Source organism: Anarrhichthys ocellatus, unplaced genomic scaffold (assembly GCF_004355925.1).
Source record: "Anarrhichthys ocellatus isolate YVR2014 unplaced genomic scaffold, GSC_Weel_1.0 scaffold3, whole genome shotgun sequence".
Lineage (NCBI taxonomy): Eukaryota > Metazoa > Chordata > Actinopteri > Perciformes > Anarhichadidae > Anarrhichthys > Anarrhichthys ocellatus.
In genome coordinates, this window is record NW_022280033.1 from 11,337,269 (window position 1) to 11,356,217 (window position 18,949).

General features: G+C 40.5%; 1 protein-coding gene across 1 annotated transcript; it reads right to left on the minus strand.

Moving 5' to 3' along the window:
- Nucleotides 1–4,968: 4,968 nt before the first annotated feature.
- Nucleotides 4,969–16,575, minus strand: LOC116379814 (collagen alpha-1(IX) chain). Its single transcript, XM_031841788.1, has 26 exons — nt 16,497–16,575; nt 15,253–15,376; nt 14,040–14,433; nt 13,844–13,921; nt 13,654–13,749; nt 13,518–13,571; nt 10,905–10,958; nt 10,761–10,814; nt 10,626–10,679; nt 10,423–10,476; nt 10,289–10,342; nt 10,155–10,208; nt 9,766–9,819; nt 9,589–9,633; nt 9,447–9,500; nt 9,304–9,357; nt 9,156–9,209; nt 8,956–9,027; nt 8,835–8,870; nt 8,517–8,561; nt 8,383–8,415; nt 7,695–7,841; nt 7,129–7,305; nt 6,328–6,418; nt 5,481–5,558; nt 4,969–5,171 (listed from the first exon to the last, which is right to left on the minus strand). Exons 1-26 carry the CDS (start codon nt 16,573–16,575, stop codon nt 4,969–4,971), a joined length of 2,292 nt encoding a protein of 763 aa, XP_031697648.1.
- Nucleotides 16,576–18,949: the final 2,374 nt, after the last annotated feature.

Consider the following 18,949-nt stretch of genomic DNA (forward strand, 5'->3'; position numbering starts at 1 on the left):
TTACTCCTTTTTAAATTCCACTTCATCACCCAAATGGACAGCAGATTATGTTCTTACAAGTCAGCAATGAACAAGGTGTGAAAAGCTACTGCAGTGCTGTTTCTGCACGAACAGCTGGAAGTTGTTAGAAATGCAGAACTGAAACTGCTATCTGTAGAGCAGGCGGATCTCAGTTGAATCCACTCTAACAAGTTGTATCATGTTTGTGCTCAGTGACAGCCTGCTCTGCATCGACAAAGAGCAGCCTCGGTGTTTGCAGGCTCTCTTTGTTGTTCACTACAGTGCAGTACAGGAGAGTATATAAGATTGATTTTCTCAATATTTTAAAGTCATTTTCAAAAGTAAAAAAGCAACTCATTTTGACAAGTTACGGCATCGGCAGTTTTGGGTCGTTGTTTGCTCCTGTCACAGTCCTGAACCTCTATGGAAACAGCACGAGCAGGGCTACAAGAAGAGAGAACTCAAAACTGTCTTTTGTGCAGTATAACAAAGTTACCATGCCATAAATCATAAAAAAAGGAAAAAATGCAAGTTGAATTTCTTTGATAATTCAACAAATGAACAATTAAATCTTTATCTAACATTAGTAAATAGTAATAGTAATTAGTAGGAGTAAAAAGAGGCTCTGCGTGCTATACATATTGAGCTATTAACATTTTTACAACATCTACTTGCAGCCTCTCCTGTCCTCTCATCACTGTGCTCAGCAGCATGCAGTTCTGTCGAAGATTCACGGAATTATTGTTACGTGACTGTTGGTCTCAGCCGAGTCAATCATGGCTTCAAGGACCTTCAGAAAGATGAAAATCTGATGATAGTGACGGTTATTACAGCTTCTGGCTATGATAAACAGTGTAGTTTTGAGATTGTTTAAAGAAAATGTGATTTTCTATCCCGCTGGTGGATCTTGAGGTTCAGAGGGCTGAGTCAGATGAATTAGAATAAATAACCTTTTCAATACATTAAATTATAATATTTAAAATACAGTTAAATCAATACAAATTTAGTTCTTTATGGTTTCATTATGGTTATGGGTGCAAAGTATTTACTCACATCCTATACTTAAATATGATTTTAATATCATGCCACTCTGTACTTAGACTGTACTATACTAGTTTTCACAAATATTGAACTTTTTACTGATTTTTCTATCTGACAGCTATAGTACAACTAACAATTACTTTACTATGATTTTACATACAATACATATGATCATCTTATAAAGTCACCAATTGTTTTAACATGCTTCACATGTGTTAATAATGATAATCCATACTTTAAAATACTATATATAACAATATAACACATCTGAAGAGGGCCTTTCTCCATAAAAATAACTTTTGCTTTTGACAGGACTTAAAGAGTTTTCAAATTGGTTATTGCTTCCTTCACCTTGAGGAAACGTTTTCTTCTCCTACTGCTGACACGGTCAATGAAAATCATCAAACAATGATGTGTTAAAAGCTCGCCTGACAGAAAGTGCAAAAGATATCATCAGACGTCATCGCATGCTGATTGAGCAGCAATGGTGTCGGTGTGACGGCCTCGTTGACCCTGAGCCTCAGCACACTCTGTTGGATCACAGAGGCAAATACTGAGTTGGTGTTTGGAGCCTGGGAGTGGCCACCCTGCTGGTAAGAGTGGACTTTCCAATGCTGACTAATCTTCTGTCTCCATGTACCGGTCTCTGGTTTGTAACCAACATGAAGGAAACACAGAAAATCCCTGTGCTTATTTTCCTACAATACGTCTTCTGAGGCCGACACATTGATCAATATGAATGTGGACTGTGTTCATAACTGGAAATGTGACAATGATTGCATTTAGCAGTGAGCTAATCAAGATTGCATGGTAAATATGTTGGCTAATTAGGCCCATGCTAGGAGAACAGGACACACTGTTTGTATTGCACCCTTTTAAATTGAAGAAAAAAAGCAGCAAATCTGCTGTAATTGAAATAAATTGCCAAAGCATGATTGAGTAAATTAAACACATGTAAAGACAGTTTAGAAACTTGATCATTTGACAAAATTGAACAGCTCATTATCTTGTGGGAACAGGTGACATAATTAGTTTACGTAAATTGTGTAATTGCACATTCAAAGTGAATAAAGTAGGGGCGCTACCTAAACAAAACAAAGCAGCTATAATCAACATGTGCAATCAAATCCTAACAAGTCAATGAGCTCAGTTTATTTTGTATTGAATGGGCACATAACATTATCTCAAGCACAATCATGGCCTAAAAAATATTTTCTTTCTATTTGTTCAATCACTCCAGGACTTTGTGATCCAGTGGCAGCTTATTATTCTTATTTCATAACAGGATAATCATTATGTAACGCCCAAGGTTAATTTTGAGAACCCCTATAGGGGTCCCAACCCCTATGTTGGGAACCACTGGTCAGGAAGGAAAACTGCTTTTTGCCAACATAGCATAGTAGTTTGTGCATTCCACATGGTTTTGTGTGAATGGCATATAAAACATCCGCTCCTCTGGCATACAAAGTTTTAAATGGATGTAAAATATCTATATTGGTGCAGTAAAATCAGTTTGATAGGACATTTGCCCTCAGGCATTCATGTGGGGAAAAAGACGGATCAAAGAGGCTTGAAAACCAGTTAAAAGTCTCTTTTCTGTTTGGCTATTCATGGCTGCAAGTTAATAACTGCTCCCATGGTATGGCCCAACAGCTTCAGACAAAATGAATAAAGGCCTTTTCACAGAGTCTTGCACTGCCCTTTAACTTTTTTCCACATGATCATGAGAGAACATTTGTGTACGCAACTCAAAAACTGAATATTTTATAACCGAGAAATCAGTTTTAAGTCTGCTAATAAGCTAAATTAATGAAATGATTAATATGCAATTGGGGTGCACAAAAATTTTACATTAAAATAATGATAAATCAAATTAACCATAAATGCTCATGTCTCCACTCACAGAGCAGCATCTCATTCTGCCAATATGTTAAATATTGAATGTGGTTAAAAAGTTGTGTCAGGATATTTAATTAAATCTACAGTTGGGCATAACAGCATCTGCACTCTGCTCACTGTCACTTCTAGAAAACACTTTTGGCTTATTGCTGACATCAACTAACATTTGCAGTGTCTGGCAGTTGCTCTGAAACTTCTTAAAGAACTGCCTGAGGACAACATCAAACCTCTCTCGTTAATATCCTCCGATCCTGTGCCATCCCTTTGAAGCTCAACCGTCCTGGATCGTTTTAATCAGCTCACATGCATTAAGCCGTATTTATCTTGATCACTTGTATGGTTTGCCACAGAGATAAATAGTGAGCAATGTCTGAAGCAAGTGGTTGAGCCCAGAAAGAAAAATTAGAGGATAATCGTGGATTAGTAATAGTTTCCATGACAGAGGTGACCGTAGCATCCAGGGCAGCATGGCACACATGATGCTGCAGTCGCAGAGGGGGTGGTGGATGATGATCTACAGTCGATGGGCTTCTCAGAGGAAACAAATGAGAGCCAGGAAAGACACGGAGAAGAGCCACATGCAGACCTCCCTGCGGGTTTCTGCCTTTAGAAGTGTTTCTCCATTAGACTGGAGCTGTGGAAAACAATAATTAGTTTAAGTCCTTTCTCTCTCAGCATACACTGATCACAAAGCAGGGAAAAAGCCCTGGACAGGGCGTCGCTCCATTGCACGGCTAATACAGATCGACAGACGCCGCACCTCGAGCAATTCAGAGTCTCCATTCCACTTGACCGGCAGGTTTTATTAGCTGGAAAGTTGTCACATAGGCCAGGAATCAAAGCAGCTCTGTGTTGCTGTGAAGCAACGGCGCTACAACAGTATCTGCCGAGGAACCATGTGGGAAACATTGCTGTTTGTGTCATTGTTTGCTCTCATTGCCACAACAACGTCTCAAACAAGAAAAAAGCACAGGTTGTAGGTCATGAAGTTTACTGTGGACAGCTAAACTCATGTATAATCCTTGCAATCCAATAAAACACAATTGGCAGGAATCATTATGATTTACAAACCTTCCACTTGTGGAGATACACTGAGCTTCATTAAAGTTAAAGGTACCATCCCTTATTCTATTACATAGCACACCACTGCATCCCCAATCTCACAATGTGGGGTTCTGGGGCCAACAGTGAGTCTTAAGAAATCTCGATACTATGTTGCAATATGGCGCCTCATTCGAGGAAAGTTGTTCACTGGCTGCATACACACCAACAAAGTTCTTTAGCCTTCCACTTGTTTTTTTTGAGAGCATGCTCATTCGAGGCCTTCTTTGTGAACAAGCTAGCTGAATTATTGGCTAACTTTTCACATGAATGAAAAAAAGAAATGTACGAACAAGACTTTTATTATACCAAAAGGATATATTTCTGATGATACGAAGAGTCACGTTGGGGTCCTTGTGGCACTCAGAAAAATGTATTCCGTGTTTTACAGCCAGTCCAACAGTAATGATTGTTACTGCAAAAAGTATTTTTGTTCAAGTATGCATCAGTGATGCTGCAATACAGAATGTGACCACTACACTAAAATCACCTTACAGATCCATAAGCTGGATGCACTGCTGTCTGCCATAGTGCACAATGTATAGTTTTTTTAAATCCTACATTTGGGGGCTTTAAGAGAAAGTTTAGTCTGTATGCTTTCACACAATGGTCTATAAAACAGGAGTATAAGTTAAGATTTTTTTATTATAAAGAACAGATGTTTAAAGACAACTCAGGTATGTGAAATCATTTTAAATAAAATGATGGATAAAAACGCAGACGGCCTTTTTATACAAATATATGTTGTTACCACTCTTCAAATCACATAGATCAAACTGTTCCCAGAAGTTCAGTTGGGATGCATATTTACATGAAAATGTCAATATATTCGAAACAACCATACATATTAACAAACAACAATCGACCACGTTTTCCTCCTTTAAGCTCAATATTCAATTCACCGTCCACACAGCCTCTTTCTTTCCTCTATGGGCGATTCCTCAACCTCCGCGGTGCTGGCTGAGGGGTCCCGCTGATGGTGTTCAGCTGAGTACACCCAGAGGTGAGACAAACACCTGGAGATCCTCTGAGACCTGCGTGGCCCCTGAGTCCAGGCCGGCCCACGTGTCCCCTCTCACCCTGCTTCCCTGGCTGGCCGTTAAAGGCTCTGCCAGGACGTCCACGCTGACCTGCGATTAAGACAAACATGTTTAGTCTTCAGGCCTCTCTGTCTGCTGAGTTAGCAGACTAAGACTATTTCACAGATTCCAACAACAGAGCATTTACAGAGAAAATTGTTTTCTTTTTTGGCAAATATCACACTCCTCTTACAGTGACAACTCTACTCTCCCGCTTCCTTGGAAGCACAGACTTGGCTGAATATAGTTTGTAAAATGACGCACGGGCCCAGATGTGGACATCTATTAAGGCCTCATTTTAACCGAGTCATCGAACAATAGTATCGTAGTATTGTATTAAGTATTGTAAGATTGATTTACCCTTTGATCCCTGGTCTCCAAAGTAGCCAGGTAGGCCATAACCCTTGGGTCCTTTATCACCTTTCTCTCCTCTGTCACCTGCAAGCCACACACACACACACACATTGGTCTCGACAGCAGACAGGCAGAAATGCTATTCCCCCAGAATTGAGCTCCACTCAATAATGTTAAATACATGTTGATTAAAGACCATATGTGTTACTGAGATCGTTGTTAAATAAACATTTGAAACACCTTGTAAATATTCTTCAATTTCATTGACTTGGCACAGGAATGTGGCATGAGTGTGACATCATGCCCAGGCCTCCAACCATAAATTAGAGCCGAGAATGTACACGTTTGCCTACCAGCTTTACAGTGTATGATTCGGCAGTTTCGTACAGTGCAGTTCATGATAGAAGGTATATTCCAGTGGTGGAAAGAAAAGAAGAAGGTGCATTCAAGTATTTCAATGACGTGCAATTTTAGAAAAACCTTGATTGGAGTCTGACTTGACTGCATTTCAGAGGGAAATACTGTACTTTTGCTGTTTTTTTGTGATAAGGCACATACTTACTGTACTCTACCTGCTCAGCAACAGACAGCAGACAGAAAAAAATGAGCGACTAGCAAGTAAACAGTATAAAACAGTAAAGGTAGATTTTGTAAGTTCATCAGGTAGAGAAACAATGTAATGTTGCTCCATATCTGCTGGAAGTGTAAATAAACAAATGTTTGCTCAACTTTATAAGGTGATAATATGTTAGTGATATGTTTACAGCTTGTTCTCCTGCCACTAATTGACCAACAAAACAATTAATGCAGGTTTGAGTAAAGGATCCAAATCTGTCAGGTTTGTTTTTCACACCTGTTTCTCCTTTTCGGCCCAGGTCCCCGGCTTCTCCGTAGAATCCCGGCAGGCCCACTTCTCCATCAACACCATTATTACCAGGGTCACCCTGTCAACACCATCAGTAGGAAAATACATTGTTAATCTTTTGTGTTTACTGTATGAATCTTGCACTGTTTTCTTCTTAGGTGCTCTTTTCAAGTCATCAATTTAGGTTTCACACACTTCTGACCAGCTGAAAAACTGAAAGGATTCATTGGCTGATTATATAGTACATTGTTGGGAAAACCTTGCACACTACCAATACATCACTGTTCTTGGTTTGGCATTGAACACCACAACATGAGGCTTACTGGCCATAATCTAATATAGTAGAATATTATTTCATATAGTCAAGAGCATTTATCAGCCTGAGAGTCATTGTGATTAAAGACGTTGTGGGACATGAATCGGTTCTACTCTGTATAATAATGTGGAAAAGGCTTTCCAATCCAACGAGAGCCTTGATACTCTCCAAAAAACATTCAACACAGACCAAGTGTCTATGTCTGTGACTCCTTATTTGTCCTCATGGAGACGTGGAAAACCGTAATGTTTTCATTCCAAGCTTTTCTGCCAAATACTTCAGTCCAGTCCAGACCTTTTCAATGTGTTTGCATTTTACTCAGCCAGGGAGACAAAGGTGAACAACGTATGGAGAATGTACAGCGCTCCGGCAGCGTGTCTCAGCTAAAGGTCCTAAAAAAAGAGGAGGTGAAACCTAAGGCAATGATCGCTGCAGGCTGATTGAACAATGAACACCCAAACTGTAAAACTTACAAGAGGTCCGGGGGGTCCTTTCTGTCCGATGGGACCGGGGGCACCCATGGGCACGTCTCCATACAGAGGACAAACTGCAGCACAAGTCCTCTTCACTGAGTTGGCAAAGGTGGACATCTGCTCCAGGATCACTTTCTTACAAACCTCGATCACGTGTTGAGCAGGGAGGGTCGGGCCCTGTGTAACAAATCATTACCACATCCATCACTGGAAGGGACCCAACTGTGGGACATGTAATAAGCAGTGTTACAGGACGGGGCACGCTGAAGCAATGGCTGCCACTCAGAGGAAATGCGATGAAGAACTGAAGCCAACAATATTTCCTGAGGCTCATTATGGATTTATAGCCACACTAAGTGAAACCCTTGATGTGAGTCATGTATAACTACAGGCTAATATGGAACTCTTTAAATGTGGTTTTGACACCAAAGCTGTTACCGAACACTGTGGGTGCCAGTCAGTTAGATAGATAGATGAAGTGTCGATTATAGTAGAGACTGATACTGTAGCTCTGTAATGTTTGTGGTATCAGCCACATTAAAAATACAGGCTTGTATTTAACTTACTGGTGGACCCGCGGGCCCTTGAAAGCCATCTAGTCCTCCTTCACCTCGAACCCCCTTGACTCCGACAGGACCTGATTGTCCAGGTGGGCCCGCCGGGCCGCGCTGCCCCCGTCCTCCCTGAGGACCCTGCTCAGCCCGGTCTCCAACCTAGAGCCAGTGCATCCATCCATCAGAATACAATGAGATATCTGTTCAGCATGGACACAACAGCTTAAAATGCTTATTGTGCCATATGAATATAATAATAAAACATAGTAACTAACACAGTAACATAAACAGTGAAGCAAACTAGCAAGTAGAATCTCAGTGGTAAAAGTCATAAAATGGAAGTAAAAGTGTGAACATAAAATGAAAAATACACAAATGCATAAACAAACTGTACATTTTCATGACAAACAAATCAAACCTCCTGGAGAGCATTTAAATGTGTGATATTCATTTTGGTGGAATTGTGGGTGTGACTGCCCTCATCACATCTACAGACGCTCTACATATGTCTGCAATGTAATTTGGTGGATTGATGTTAGATTTTTCAGACTATTCAGATTGCAAACAGAGAATGTGATGAATGTAGCATGAAATGTTGATAGTCTGGCAGGAATATCAAAGTATTACAAAACACACACCCGCATGACTGCTCCATTCAGTGACCCAACTCATCGCAGTTGACAAAAGAATCACAGCTCACCTTTCCTTTTGGGCCCTTAACTCCTTTTTCCCCCTTAAAAGAAAAAGTTCCTGTTAGGTTTGGCCACAAAAAAACAGCAACCACAAAGTGGATGTCATGATGAGCAGAGAGGATGGAATATATTTAGGTAGTACCTGGCCACCTTTAACTCCTTGGATTCCCTGTATTCCTGTGTCACCCTTCAAAAGGCAAATAAAAAATGGTATTTAGAAGCTTGCAAATATTTGATATATCTGAATTTCACAGGTGTTCTGCTCCATGAATAGAGTATCTATCAAACACATTGATGCTGAAAGTAATTTTCAGGTCAGGACACTATACAGCTTTTAAGTGATCCTGATACGATTGCATTCAGCTCATGAACCAATAAATATTTCTTGAACAGCTATTTGTGGCACTGATTTTGATGTCATTTTTTAATTTCTAATGGGTAATGGATGAGGATGTATTACCTTGGACCCTGGTTTTCCAGGCACACCCACGTGTCCCTGTGAAGAGATGACATGGTTCAATGGCCTGAGGAAAATGAACTAGTCTTTGGAGGAGTTCCGGAAATTCATCTGGAGTACTTACAGTAGGTCCCGGTGGGCCGATAAATCCAGGTCTTCCTGGCTTCCCAGCAGAACCCTTGTAACCTCTTGGGCCCTCGAGAATAAAACATTTATTAAACCGACCTAAGGAACTGCTTTATTCTTTGTTGTCTTCCTTTAAGATGGCAAACTACTTTACGTACAAAATGTATTATGTGCTTGTCTTCTGAAAAAGTGACTTACAGTTCGGCCTTGGGGACCCATTTCTCCTGCTGGCCCAAAGAGGCCTTTCTCTCCCTGTGAAAGACACAAAGCACAACAAATGTACCCGCAAAAAAACACCTCAATTGTAAACTTTTATGTACAAAAACAAACAAGAACGGCAAGTTACCTTTACTCCAATTCGTCCGAGTTTTCCACTGACACCTTGTGGTCCTTGATAAGCCTGTGAGGGATAGATAACACTTAACATAACACGCCTGCACTGCTTCTGAACTTCATCCTTAACATATCATCATCAGCAGAACATAATACCTCTATTCCTAGATCACCATCTCTGCCAGGTAGGCCCGGATCTCCAACAATGCCCTGGGTAGACAATATCATAATAATAATAAAACAGGCACATGATTGTGGGGGTGTAAGAGAGCACTCAGGTGTGTCAGCAGTGAATCACCTTCGGTCCAATGGTGCCATCTCTGCCCGCAGGTCCATGGATCCCCTAGTTTTCACAAGTTCAGACAAAAAAACAATTCCATCAATATAAAGCAACTTTTGAATATTCATGAAAATCAAATTGAACAAATAGGAACACATCATTTCCATGCCAATGTGATTAATTTGTGATACATACAGGCATCCCCTTCTCTCCATTAGATCCCCTCTCTCCAGGATCTCCCACAATACCCTGTCGAATCATCATATGGAGTATCATAGGTTATACATTATATGCAACACATTTACTTCAGTGAGCAACATGATGAAGCAGGGAGCCTGCCTTCATATACGATTTAGTAGGTTATCATTCTTTCAGTGTCTCACCAGCTTACAGATCCTCAGATCTCAGCCAAAATCCAGCCACGTGAACTAATATTGTAAGCCAAAAACATTGCTCTATTCCAATGTTTTACCACATTCAAAATGATTCTCTGGCTAGCCGTGCTCACGTGAGGGAATTTTGAAGGTAGCGGACAAAGAATAAGGAGAGTCCCATCATGGATTATTGAACAGACAACAACCCACCTGCTTTCCTCTGGAACCGGCACGCCCCGCTACACCAGTGGTCCCTTTTTCTCCCTAAAAAAATCCAAGCATGATGGAATTCAATCACAGTATCTAGATTAAAGAGGAGACAGAAAAGAAGGAAACATGTATACCTTAACTCCTTGAAATCCGGGAATCCCTTCGTGTCCTTTGTCGCCTTTAGCACCCTTTGAGGAGGCCAAAATATTATTAATACTATAATTACATTGCAAAGGGGCTTACCGCTGTGTCTGAAAGGTTAACTCACAACTCCTCCCAGGTGTCCTGTCTCTCCGATGTCTCCAGATGGTCCGCGAACTCCCTTTAATTAGTCAGAATGCCGACATTAAGGGTTATCCATGAAGTTTAACTGGGAACTGAACAGAAATCCAATGAAAAGTCTGCAACTTCATTAGCTGGCTGCATAATGAAAGAGGTCTAATTAAAGTCTGAACCAGTGCAGGAGTTTACCTTGAAGCCCGCTGCCCCTCTTAATCCTTTCAGCCCTTCAGGACCTCGGTCTCCCTGTTAACACAACATGTCATTAATACAGATTTGTGACATTTCAGGATAAAGAAAATGATAAATCTGAGTGTGATGAATTACCACTTGGCCCCAGAGTCCTCTCAGTCCTTTCTCGCCTTGGATTCCTTCTTCACCCTGGGGACATGTGTGAGGTCTCATTAATACGTTCTGAGAACAAGCCAAACTGAACTGAAACCCTGGTGGGAGCATAATGGCAGATCTTACCTTTTGGCCGGACTCGCCAATGTTGCCATAGTCTCCTGTGTTTCCCCGGATACCCTGCAAGACAAGTTTTACTCAACCTCAAGACGGCAGCTATTTCTTTGTGAATTGACCATCTTGGGAAATAGGACCGTAAAATGTAAAACGTTAAGGATTGTTTCCAGAGAGAAACTCACGAATGACTTCTGGGAGATTTTGGAAAAACATCAGACAGAAAAACTGTTCAGACATGACAGCATTTTTTCATCTAGTTAAACATCCAGAAATTAGAAAGGGGAGAAATTAGCAAGTCTCATGCTTGCATGGGAAATATGAAGTGCAGGCCAGGAGAGATTGGCTTAGTTTCGCATTAAGACTGGAAGGAGGGGGAAATTTAAACTAGCCTGGTTCTGTCCATGTCCATTTCCAAAGGTGTCCAAGGTAACAAAATCCACTTAACGTTAACAGATCCTCTAAAGCTCACAAGTTAACATGTTACATATTGTTTAAGCAGTGCAAAACTTGTGTGTACCATTTAACAACAACAGAAAGTGTGACGGTGAGGGCAGGAGTCACTGTGCCTTGGCAAGAAACAGCACAGCAGATAACCCATGTAAAACAATAAAATGTTTCTATTGTTCAGTTTTTGTACTAAAGTCTTTGGAGAGCTGCAGTCTAGCTGTTTCCAGCTAGGCTAAGCTAACTAGCTGCTGGCTGTAGCTCCTATTTAACGGACAGTTATGAGAGTGGCATTAATCTTCTGATCTGAAACTCGACAAAAGCTCACTTTTTAAAACATATATCTTGTTTGTATGGATTTGCATAAAACCAGAGAGTAAAAACGACTGGCTCACTATTTCCCTCTGCTTCCAGTCTTTGTGCTAAGCTAAGCTAACCATCTCATGGCTGTAGCCAGCACAGATATGAGATGGATATTGATCGTCTCATCTTACTCTCGGCAAGAAAATGAGTGTATTTCTAAAAACGTTTCCTATAAGCTGTAAAAAATTATAAGGCAAAATGAGGATAAATGTGAACATGTTTTCAAGTTTCAGGCACACTAACATTAGTGGAAACTATACAAAAGCATGTTCAGCAGGATTTAGGGAACATAAGTCATAAATATAGCAAAATGGGCCAGACTATTGTTTGTACAGATGCTGACTTCCTCAGTTGTACAAGGAAAAGTGTTTCCCAGTTGGCAGTATTTCACTGAGTCAACAAACAGATTAGACAATTTCCAGGATGCCTTTGTGTTGTCAGTTTATTTGACCACCTCACCTAACTTTATTAAGCAGAGTCGGCTGGGCGAAGGTTAACCTCAGAGATGGCCGACAGTACGGCGTGAGGCACATCCGTGAACTTTACCACGCTACTAAGGCAGTATAGCTCTGACGAACAAAGGACCACCCACCACCTGAGATGGACAGTTCATATATCTGTGCCAGGAAATGCCCTCCTTGGATGCCAGCAGGGGAGAAGATAAACATGTTGGGGCTCTGTGATTCACAAGCTGGCAGGAGGTCAAAACTCCAACGAGTTACACAAGACAGATGTTTACTCCCAGATGAGCTACAGCTGCTACTCAGGACATGAATATGTAGCGTGTACAGCTCTGGAAATGTGCTCTGAATGTACGTGGGTCTGGAGGCCTACATGTGTTTGCTCAGGCAGCATGGGGGATTTCCTTGAGTGCAAAGGCAATGTTAAATGCCAAACGATAACATAAAAATAATCCTCCTTCTTTAAACACATGTTCTCTCGACTGTTTTCAAAAGACTCTCAGATCTGCTCCAACATACCACCGACTGCTAAGCATGAAGAGATTAACAAGTTGTAAATTTAAAGTGGAAATAATCACGGCTCCCTGAAGGACACAATGTGAGTGTATTTGTTCATTCATTGATGCATGAGTAACTGGCTCCTGCAGCAGACTACTTTGTTCATTATCATTTTCTCAAACATCTCCGCTCTTTCACAATTTGATCTTCCTGTGGGGAATTAATTAGCCTTATCCACAAAAATAAAGACATTCAAGAGTCAAATTCCACACACTAGTTAGGCACACTAATGCTACTCATTACCAGACACTGGAGGGTAGGGTTATTTCTCAACTGCCTGGTGTGTGGGATTCATTACATTTGGCTCAGTGTCCTCCAAATGGAAAAGCAAAACCATTAGAAATCCTGTGATCTCTTTCCAGTTTGAGTTAAATCTTATATTCTAAACAGGCAGGGCTTCAGTTTTAAGATGCAAATGGAAATTTCAGAACGACAAAAACTAATTTATTGTCACATCCGTATTAGTGTGTGTTTACCTTGGCTTCCTCCTAAATCTTTTTTACAAAGCGGACATGAGTTTTTAAATTATGAAAGGAGCCTCGATGTTTACTGTCGCCAAGCGCTTTCTGCTTCCAGATCTGTTTCCATCCTGTCATGTCTCAGTTGTACTTCTATTGCCACTTTCCACAGCTTTGCTGCTGTCTCGCGAATACAAGTTTTACTATGCCACTCACACTCTCTTTATTGTACAGCAAGAGGAAGGGGATGCTGCTAACGCTAATGCAACAAGTAAACACCATTTATCCGGTCTTCTAGGGTTGATATTTCATGAGAGGCATTTAATAAATGTGATTACCCAGTTTCCTTGTCTTCCTTGGTCTCCGGCTTTTCCTGGAAGACCTATGTGACCCTGCAGAAGAATAAAAAAAATACGTCAACATAGATTCAACTTAAGGATGGTCAGCCAATATTCACTGTACAGGTAAGTTAACCTTTGTTCCTGGAGGTCCTTGAATGCCGGGTTGTCCGTGCATGCATTTGCAAGACGCTCGTCCAGCTGTTAGGCCGATCTCTGCGTACCCTCCACACTGCCATGGATAGAAAGGCAAGGCAAGGGTATTAAAACCAAAAACACATCTCCAACAGAGAGAGTGAAACCATGTTGAATGGGAGCTGACTCACCACACTGGAAAGCTCACAGCAGCCCTCTGAATAAGCCTGCTCTGGGTCACATGACACCTCCATCTGCTGGAGGTCGACCTGGAAAGAGACAGGAGATAATGTGAGAAACAAAGTCGTATCCCAAATCAAAGGAAGTTGAAAAATGACTTAAGAATATATATATATATATATATATAAATCTAGGCTGTGAACGTACAGACACAGAGCGATCTCCTGCAGCCCGCTTGACGATGGAGGTGTACCCCCGATGGATGACCGGCCTCGGCCCATCAATGGACTCCGCACTGACCTCTACACAATCTATCAGCAGCTTCACCCGGCTGCCCTTCACGCTCAGCGCCAACTTGTGCCACTCTCCGTCAAATAACTGTTCCACGCCATGGAAGGTCCGCAGCATTTGGCTCCCACGGGGGCTGGTGTAGAAGAAGTCTAAAGAGCGCGTTTCACCCTGAAAACGCAGGCCGACCTGCTCCCGACCCTTGGGGTCACTGACCTGCCACAGGTCCCAGGATTTCTTGGCAGCGTCCTTGGTCACCTTAAATGTTGCGATGACGGAGTAGTCGGAGGGAAGTCCATCTGGATACACATCGCTGTCACAAAAGAGTGAGGGGTTAGAGAGCTAGGGGTTTTATATTATATAAGAACATGGATAAGTAGTAACAGAGCTCATGGATTTTATATTCCACTTTAGCAGGCAACACATTTCTTTGTAACTTTTTGTAAACTTTTTTTTGACGATGCACTATTTAGCAGACAGACATTCTTTGTTTCTTCAATTTGAACAAAGCACATGTCCACTTAAGTCAAGGGCAAAAGTCAGGATCTGTAGACAGCGCTGCGTTCCCTGCAAGGGCTTTTTTTTAAGATTTCGTTAAAAAACAAGACAAAGAGTCGACAGCAGCTCTGTGAGGCTTAGCGGTGCTTTGAGCTAAATACTAACTCTCAGCATGTAAACATTGTCACAATATAATGCTGGCATGTTTATGGTTTTAAGAGTAATTTAACACCAGCCTGAAAGGCATTATTTTGCTACAACTCAGCTTGAACATTTCAAGTCTCTAACCACATGCAGCAACGCTGCTGGGTGTGCTTTGTTGCACCTATAACCACGCCCAGCAAATGGGAATTTGCTGGGAGCTGTGTTGAGAGTCAGCAGTACGTTTTTTATTCATTCGTATTAATGTTATGTAAGCTAATGGGGATCCTATATTAAACTAAACTAAGCAGAGTTGTCACGATGTATTACACTAACACACCCTGGAGTGCGCTTCTATGTCACTGCAGCCAGGTGAGAAGTTAAACTACTTTAGATCTGTAAAAACAAAGGTTTCAGGCGGTGTTAAATTAGTCTTTGATCATTTTTCCAGCTTCATTGGAAATAACAGGGCTCAGGCAGTCTAATACTGTACCTCATGGTCCTCCGGAGATGGATAGAGGGGTTGACGCGGTAGGCCACCGCCTCAGGTTGAGAACCGTCCACTCTCCTCACTCCTTTCGACTCAGTCACATGAAACTCCTTCAGCAGATCAAAACCTGAACAAACACTGAGCTCAGTTTGACATCACAACGATTCAGCATCAAAGCTGCAGGACTACTTCTAAGTCATTGATATTACTGATTCATTTTTAATGAATGCATTACTCATTGTCATTAATAATCCCATCTCTTCACAGGTAGAATGAGGTCATTTATGAAACCCATTAACAGGAAGAGGCTGTTTATCGGATTTAGTGGATTTGGCTTCTGAATTTCAAACACAGGACGTTTGTGCTGCAGTTTGAATGAGATCAGCTTGGCTGTGGTGTTACGATTAAAATGCGTGGGTGAGAGCTGTTGAAAGATTCTGATTACAAATATTAAGACTCAAGTAGAAAATAACTCAAAAGACGAATCTATAACAAAGAAGAACTTGATAGCTCTTACTGCATGTTAACAAGTCACCCGTTTGATTTTAAAATCACCTTCTGTCTGCGTCCTAACTCTGCAGGCTTGTCTCTCACTGCCATGTTTTACAGTCAATAGGCCAGCATAACAAAATAAAATCATCTTAAAATTGGCAGCAGTTTACATTGAAAAAACATTATTGCTGGTTTTAATATTGCTCAGCACTGCTTACACTATTTCCGACCGTTTTATCAGTGAGTAGGACACCATAGGTAGAAAAAAACATTGGCTTAACAAATGTATTTATGGTAACAGGGAGACTAAGCGGAGACTCTGGGCTTCAAAGGTTTATGTACACAGCTTAACCCCAGGATGATCTCTTGACCTACTAGTGTCCCCACAGGCACTGAGAGCAGGAGACATGATTCTGGGTTGACTGCTGTGAAGGCAAACAATGGACTATGAACTGACAAACACTGGCATCTGCTGGTCATGGTGCCGTAGTACACTGTTCAGCCTGGAAAACTATAGTCACTGCAGATAATGAACATGATGCCTGTGATTATTCTGTTTTATATAATGCGTTTATTAGGCAAGAAAAGGCCTACTAAGATTGTGCTGGCAAAGATAGCAGCAGCACGTTTAACAAGTCCAACAATATAGAACCAGCGTATTGTTTTGGGGGATGATCCAGTGTTAGTGTTACTTTTTATACAGTGGTAAATATGTTGTAGTCATCAAATAAGTATGGGAAAAAATTAAAACTTACTTGGCAACTTTTGACATTGGGTCAGTCCGAGGAAGGCAAAAAGTGCTGCAAACCCCAGCATTTCTTTGTAGGCTGGCATTTTTAAATGTTTGAAGTCAGGGGCTAGAAGTGCCTGCAGTACAACAATTAAATAGATCAGTAATTCAAGAAATCAGATTAACTGATATATGAGTGTACAGTAGGCTGTTGAATTTAAGTCAGGCACTCAAATTAGTTTGAAAGTATTTCTATGAATGAATCCTAAAGATTCATTCAAATCCAAACTGGTAAAATTGTCATTTTAAGATTTTTAAAGATAAAATATTTTTAATTTCTTTGTTTACCAAGGTTACTGATATCTATTTTATGATAAGAGTGTGTCCACTGAATTGCCCATGCAATCGTTCTCAAGTTTTACCAAAATAGAGAAAAACAAATACGCTAATCATAAAATAATCCTTCTTTTGATTAGCAACCTGACATCATATACAAACCCTATTTATGTCAAAATGTATGAAAAAAAATAATTAAGAAAAAATGAAAAGAGAAATATTTCAATACTCACATATTCCTGAAAAGTAAAGTCCCAGGGCTCCTGCAGGCGGGTCTTTTCCAGTTTGTGGTGTGCGGATATATCCCACTCTACAGTGCCATCCCCGGCCCAGTGTTTGAGCTGAACAGGAGGACCATTCAAAGCTTTGGGTCTCACACGAGCCTGACTCCTGAGCTCCACTCCACCTTTGGTCCCCAGGGGATCTGTCGTTTCTCATAGGCCAGTTACACCTACAGTCACTACAAGTCCAGTAAACGGAGTCATCACATTCAGCAAAATGTAGGTGAACATATCAGGGCCTTTATGTTGCTATTGAAAGGAGAAAAATAACACTAATGTTTAAGAGTAAGCCTATGCTTCAGCAAAGTTGTGTACAATGCATCTCTCAAAAAACGTAACTGTGCAGTGTCTTTACACATCCACTGGTACAGTTATAAAAAAATAGACTTTTGTTGGGACTGTTGTAGAAACTTTAATAATTGCTTTACAAAACAGTCACATTCAGTGTCTGTTCATTCAAGACAGTGTTTTGCCATTCGCCGAGTCTCACTAAGAGAAAGATGTAGTATGTCACAGCTTAACACAAGATGCTCTGCAAACATTCCACCCAGAGTAGACCACATCTTCAATCTAAACCTCCACACTGCATCTAACAACCGGGCTATGAGAAGATTGTAGAAAACTAAGGAATAACAGAGGTATACAGGTATTCAGGTATACAGGTATACAGTTGGTAGCAGTTTCCAGTGTCAGAAATGAAGGAGGCAAAGGGCAAATGCCCCAAGAATCCTCAGAATGTTCACTCCTGCTCAGCAACTTTTATATCCCATGAAATACTTCCTTCCATTTTCTTTAAAAAAAACGTCAAGTACTTTTAACCAATGGCTTGAATTTTAGATTATTCTTTAACACATAGACACATTAGAAATACTTTTTGTTTTTAAATGTACTTAACTGTTTTTGGAACATGTGCTCGATTTTACCATGTCCATAAAAGTATAAAATACTATTATATTATGTTATATATATTATTGTTATTACTATTACTGTAATATTATGTGGGTCATTCCAAGCATTTTGTGCCATTTGAGTCCCCACTACATACGGTATTTTTTGTGTAAAGATGGGCTTATAATTCTTTCTAAAAGCGTGTTTTAAAAGGTTAAACCCCCTCTACCATAGAACACTGTGATATGTACGCAGGATTAATTAAATCAAAAATAAGTATTCCAATTTTAGCACAAGTAGGCTAAACTGCCATGTCCCCAATCATGTTTGATTAAATTATGATACAAATATAAGTAATTTAAATCAAACAAATTCTATATTTTTTATTATTGTTATATAGCGTTATTTATACTATTCCTCACCAAATGTTATTTTTTGTTGCGCTTTTAATGCTTAAAATGTTTAAGATATGTTTTGTCCCTGAGTCGACTGTCCCCCTTGTTACTCTGAGGCAGACCCCCCCCCCCCCGGCTCATTTTCCCTTTAATTAACCTTTTTTCCATTTTTAAGAATGCTTGAATGATGTCGTAAATCATAACATGTTATGCTTATCATAGTGGAAACCAATCATTTTTGGTAATTTTGAAAATAAGGTTAATAAATGTACAAATGTGCCAGCTTGTTTTTCATCTCATGAGTAGTAATGGCTAACTTTAGCATAAAATGTGTCCCCTCCTGTTACCGTCCACCCTGTTACTGTTTTGCACAGTAACAGGGTGGATGTTAAGTGTTGGAATAGTGTTTCCAGCATGTGTTGGTATTCATCGTTAATTGATTAGGAATGTATTTGTTATATACTTTTTAAAATATTTGTTAAAAATGGCATGCTTGCATTTGTTAGGAAATGGCGCCCCTGTCTGCTGCAGAAAAGCAGCGTTTCTCCTTGTCAATGTCATCATGACAAAAAAAACAA

Bases quoted from the DNA above. Each gene is read 5' to 3' on its own strand.
- LOC116379814 (XM_031841788.1), bottom strand. From the start codon at position 16,575: ATGCCAGCCTACAAAGAAATGCTGGGGTTTGCAGCACTTTTTGCCTTC. The intron at 13,750-13,843 runs GTGAGTCAGCTC...TATCCATGGCAG, and splicing joins GCTGTGAGCTTTCCAGTGTG to TGTGGAGGGTACGCAGAGAT. The intron at 9,210-9,303 runs GTAACTTGCCGT...TGTCTTTCACAG, and splicing joins TCGGACGAATTGGAGTAAAG to GGAGAGAAAGGCCTCTTTGG.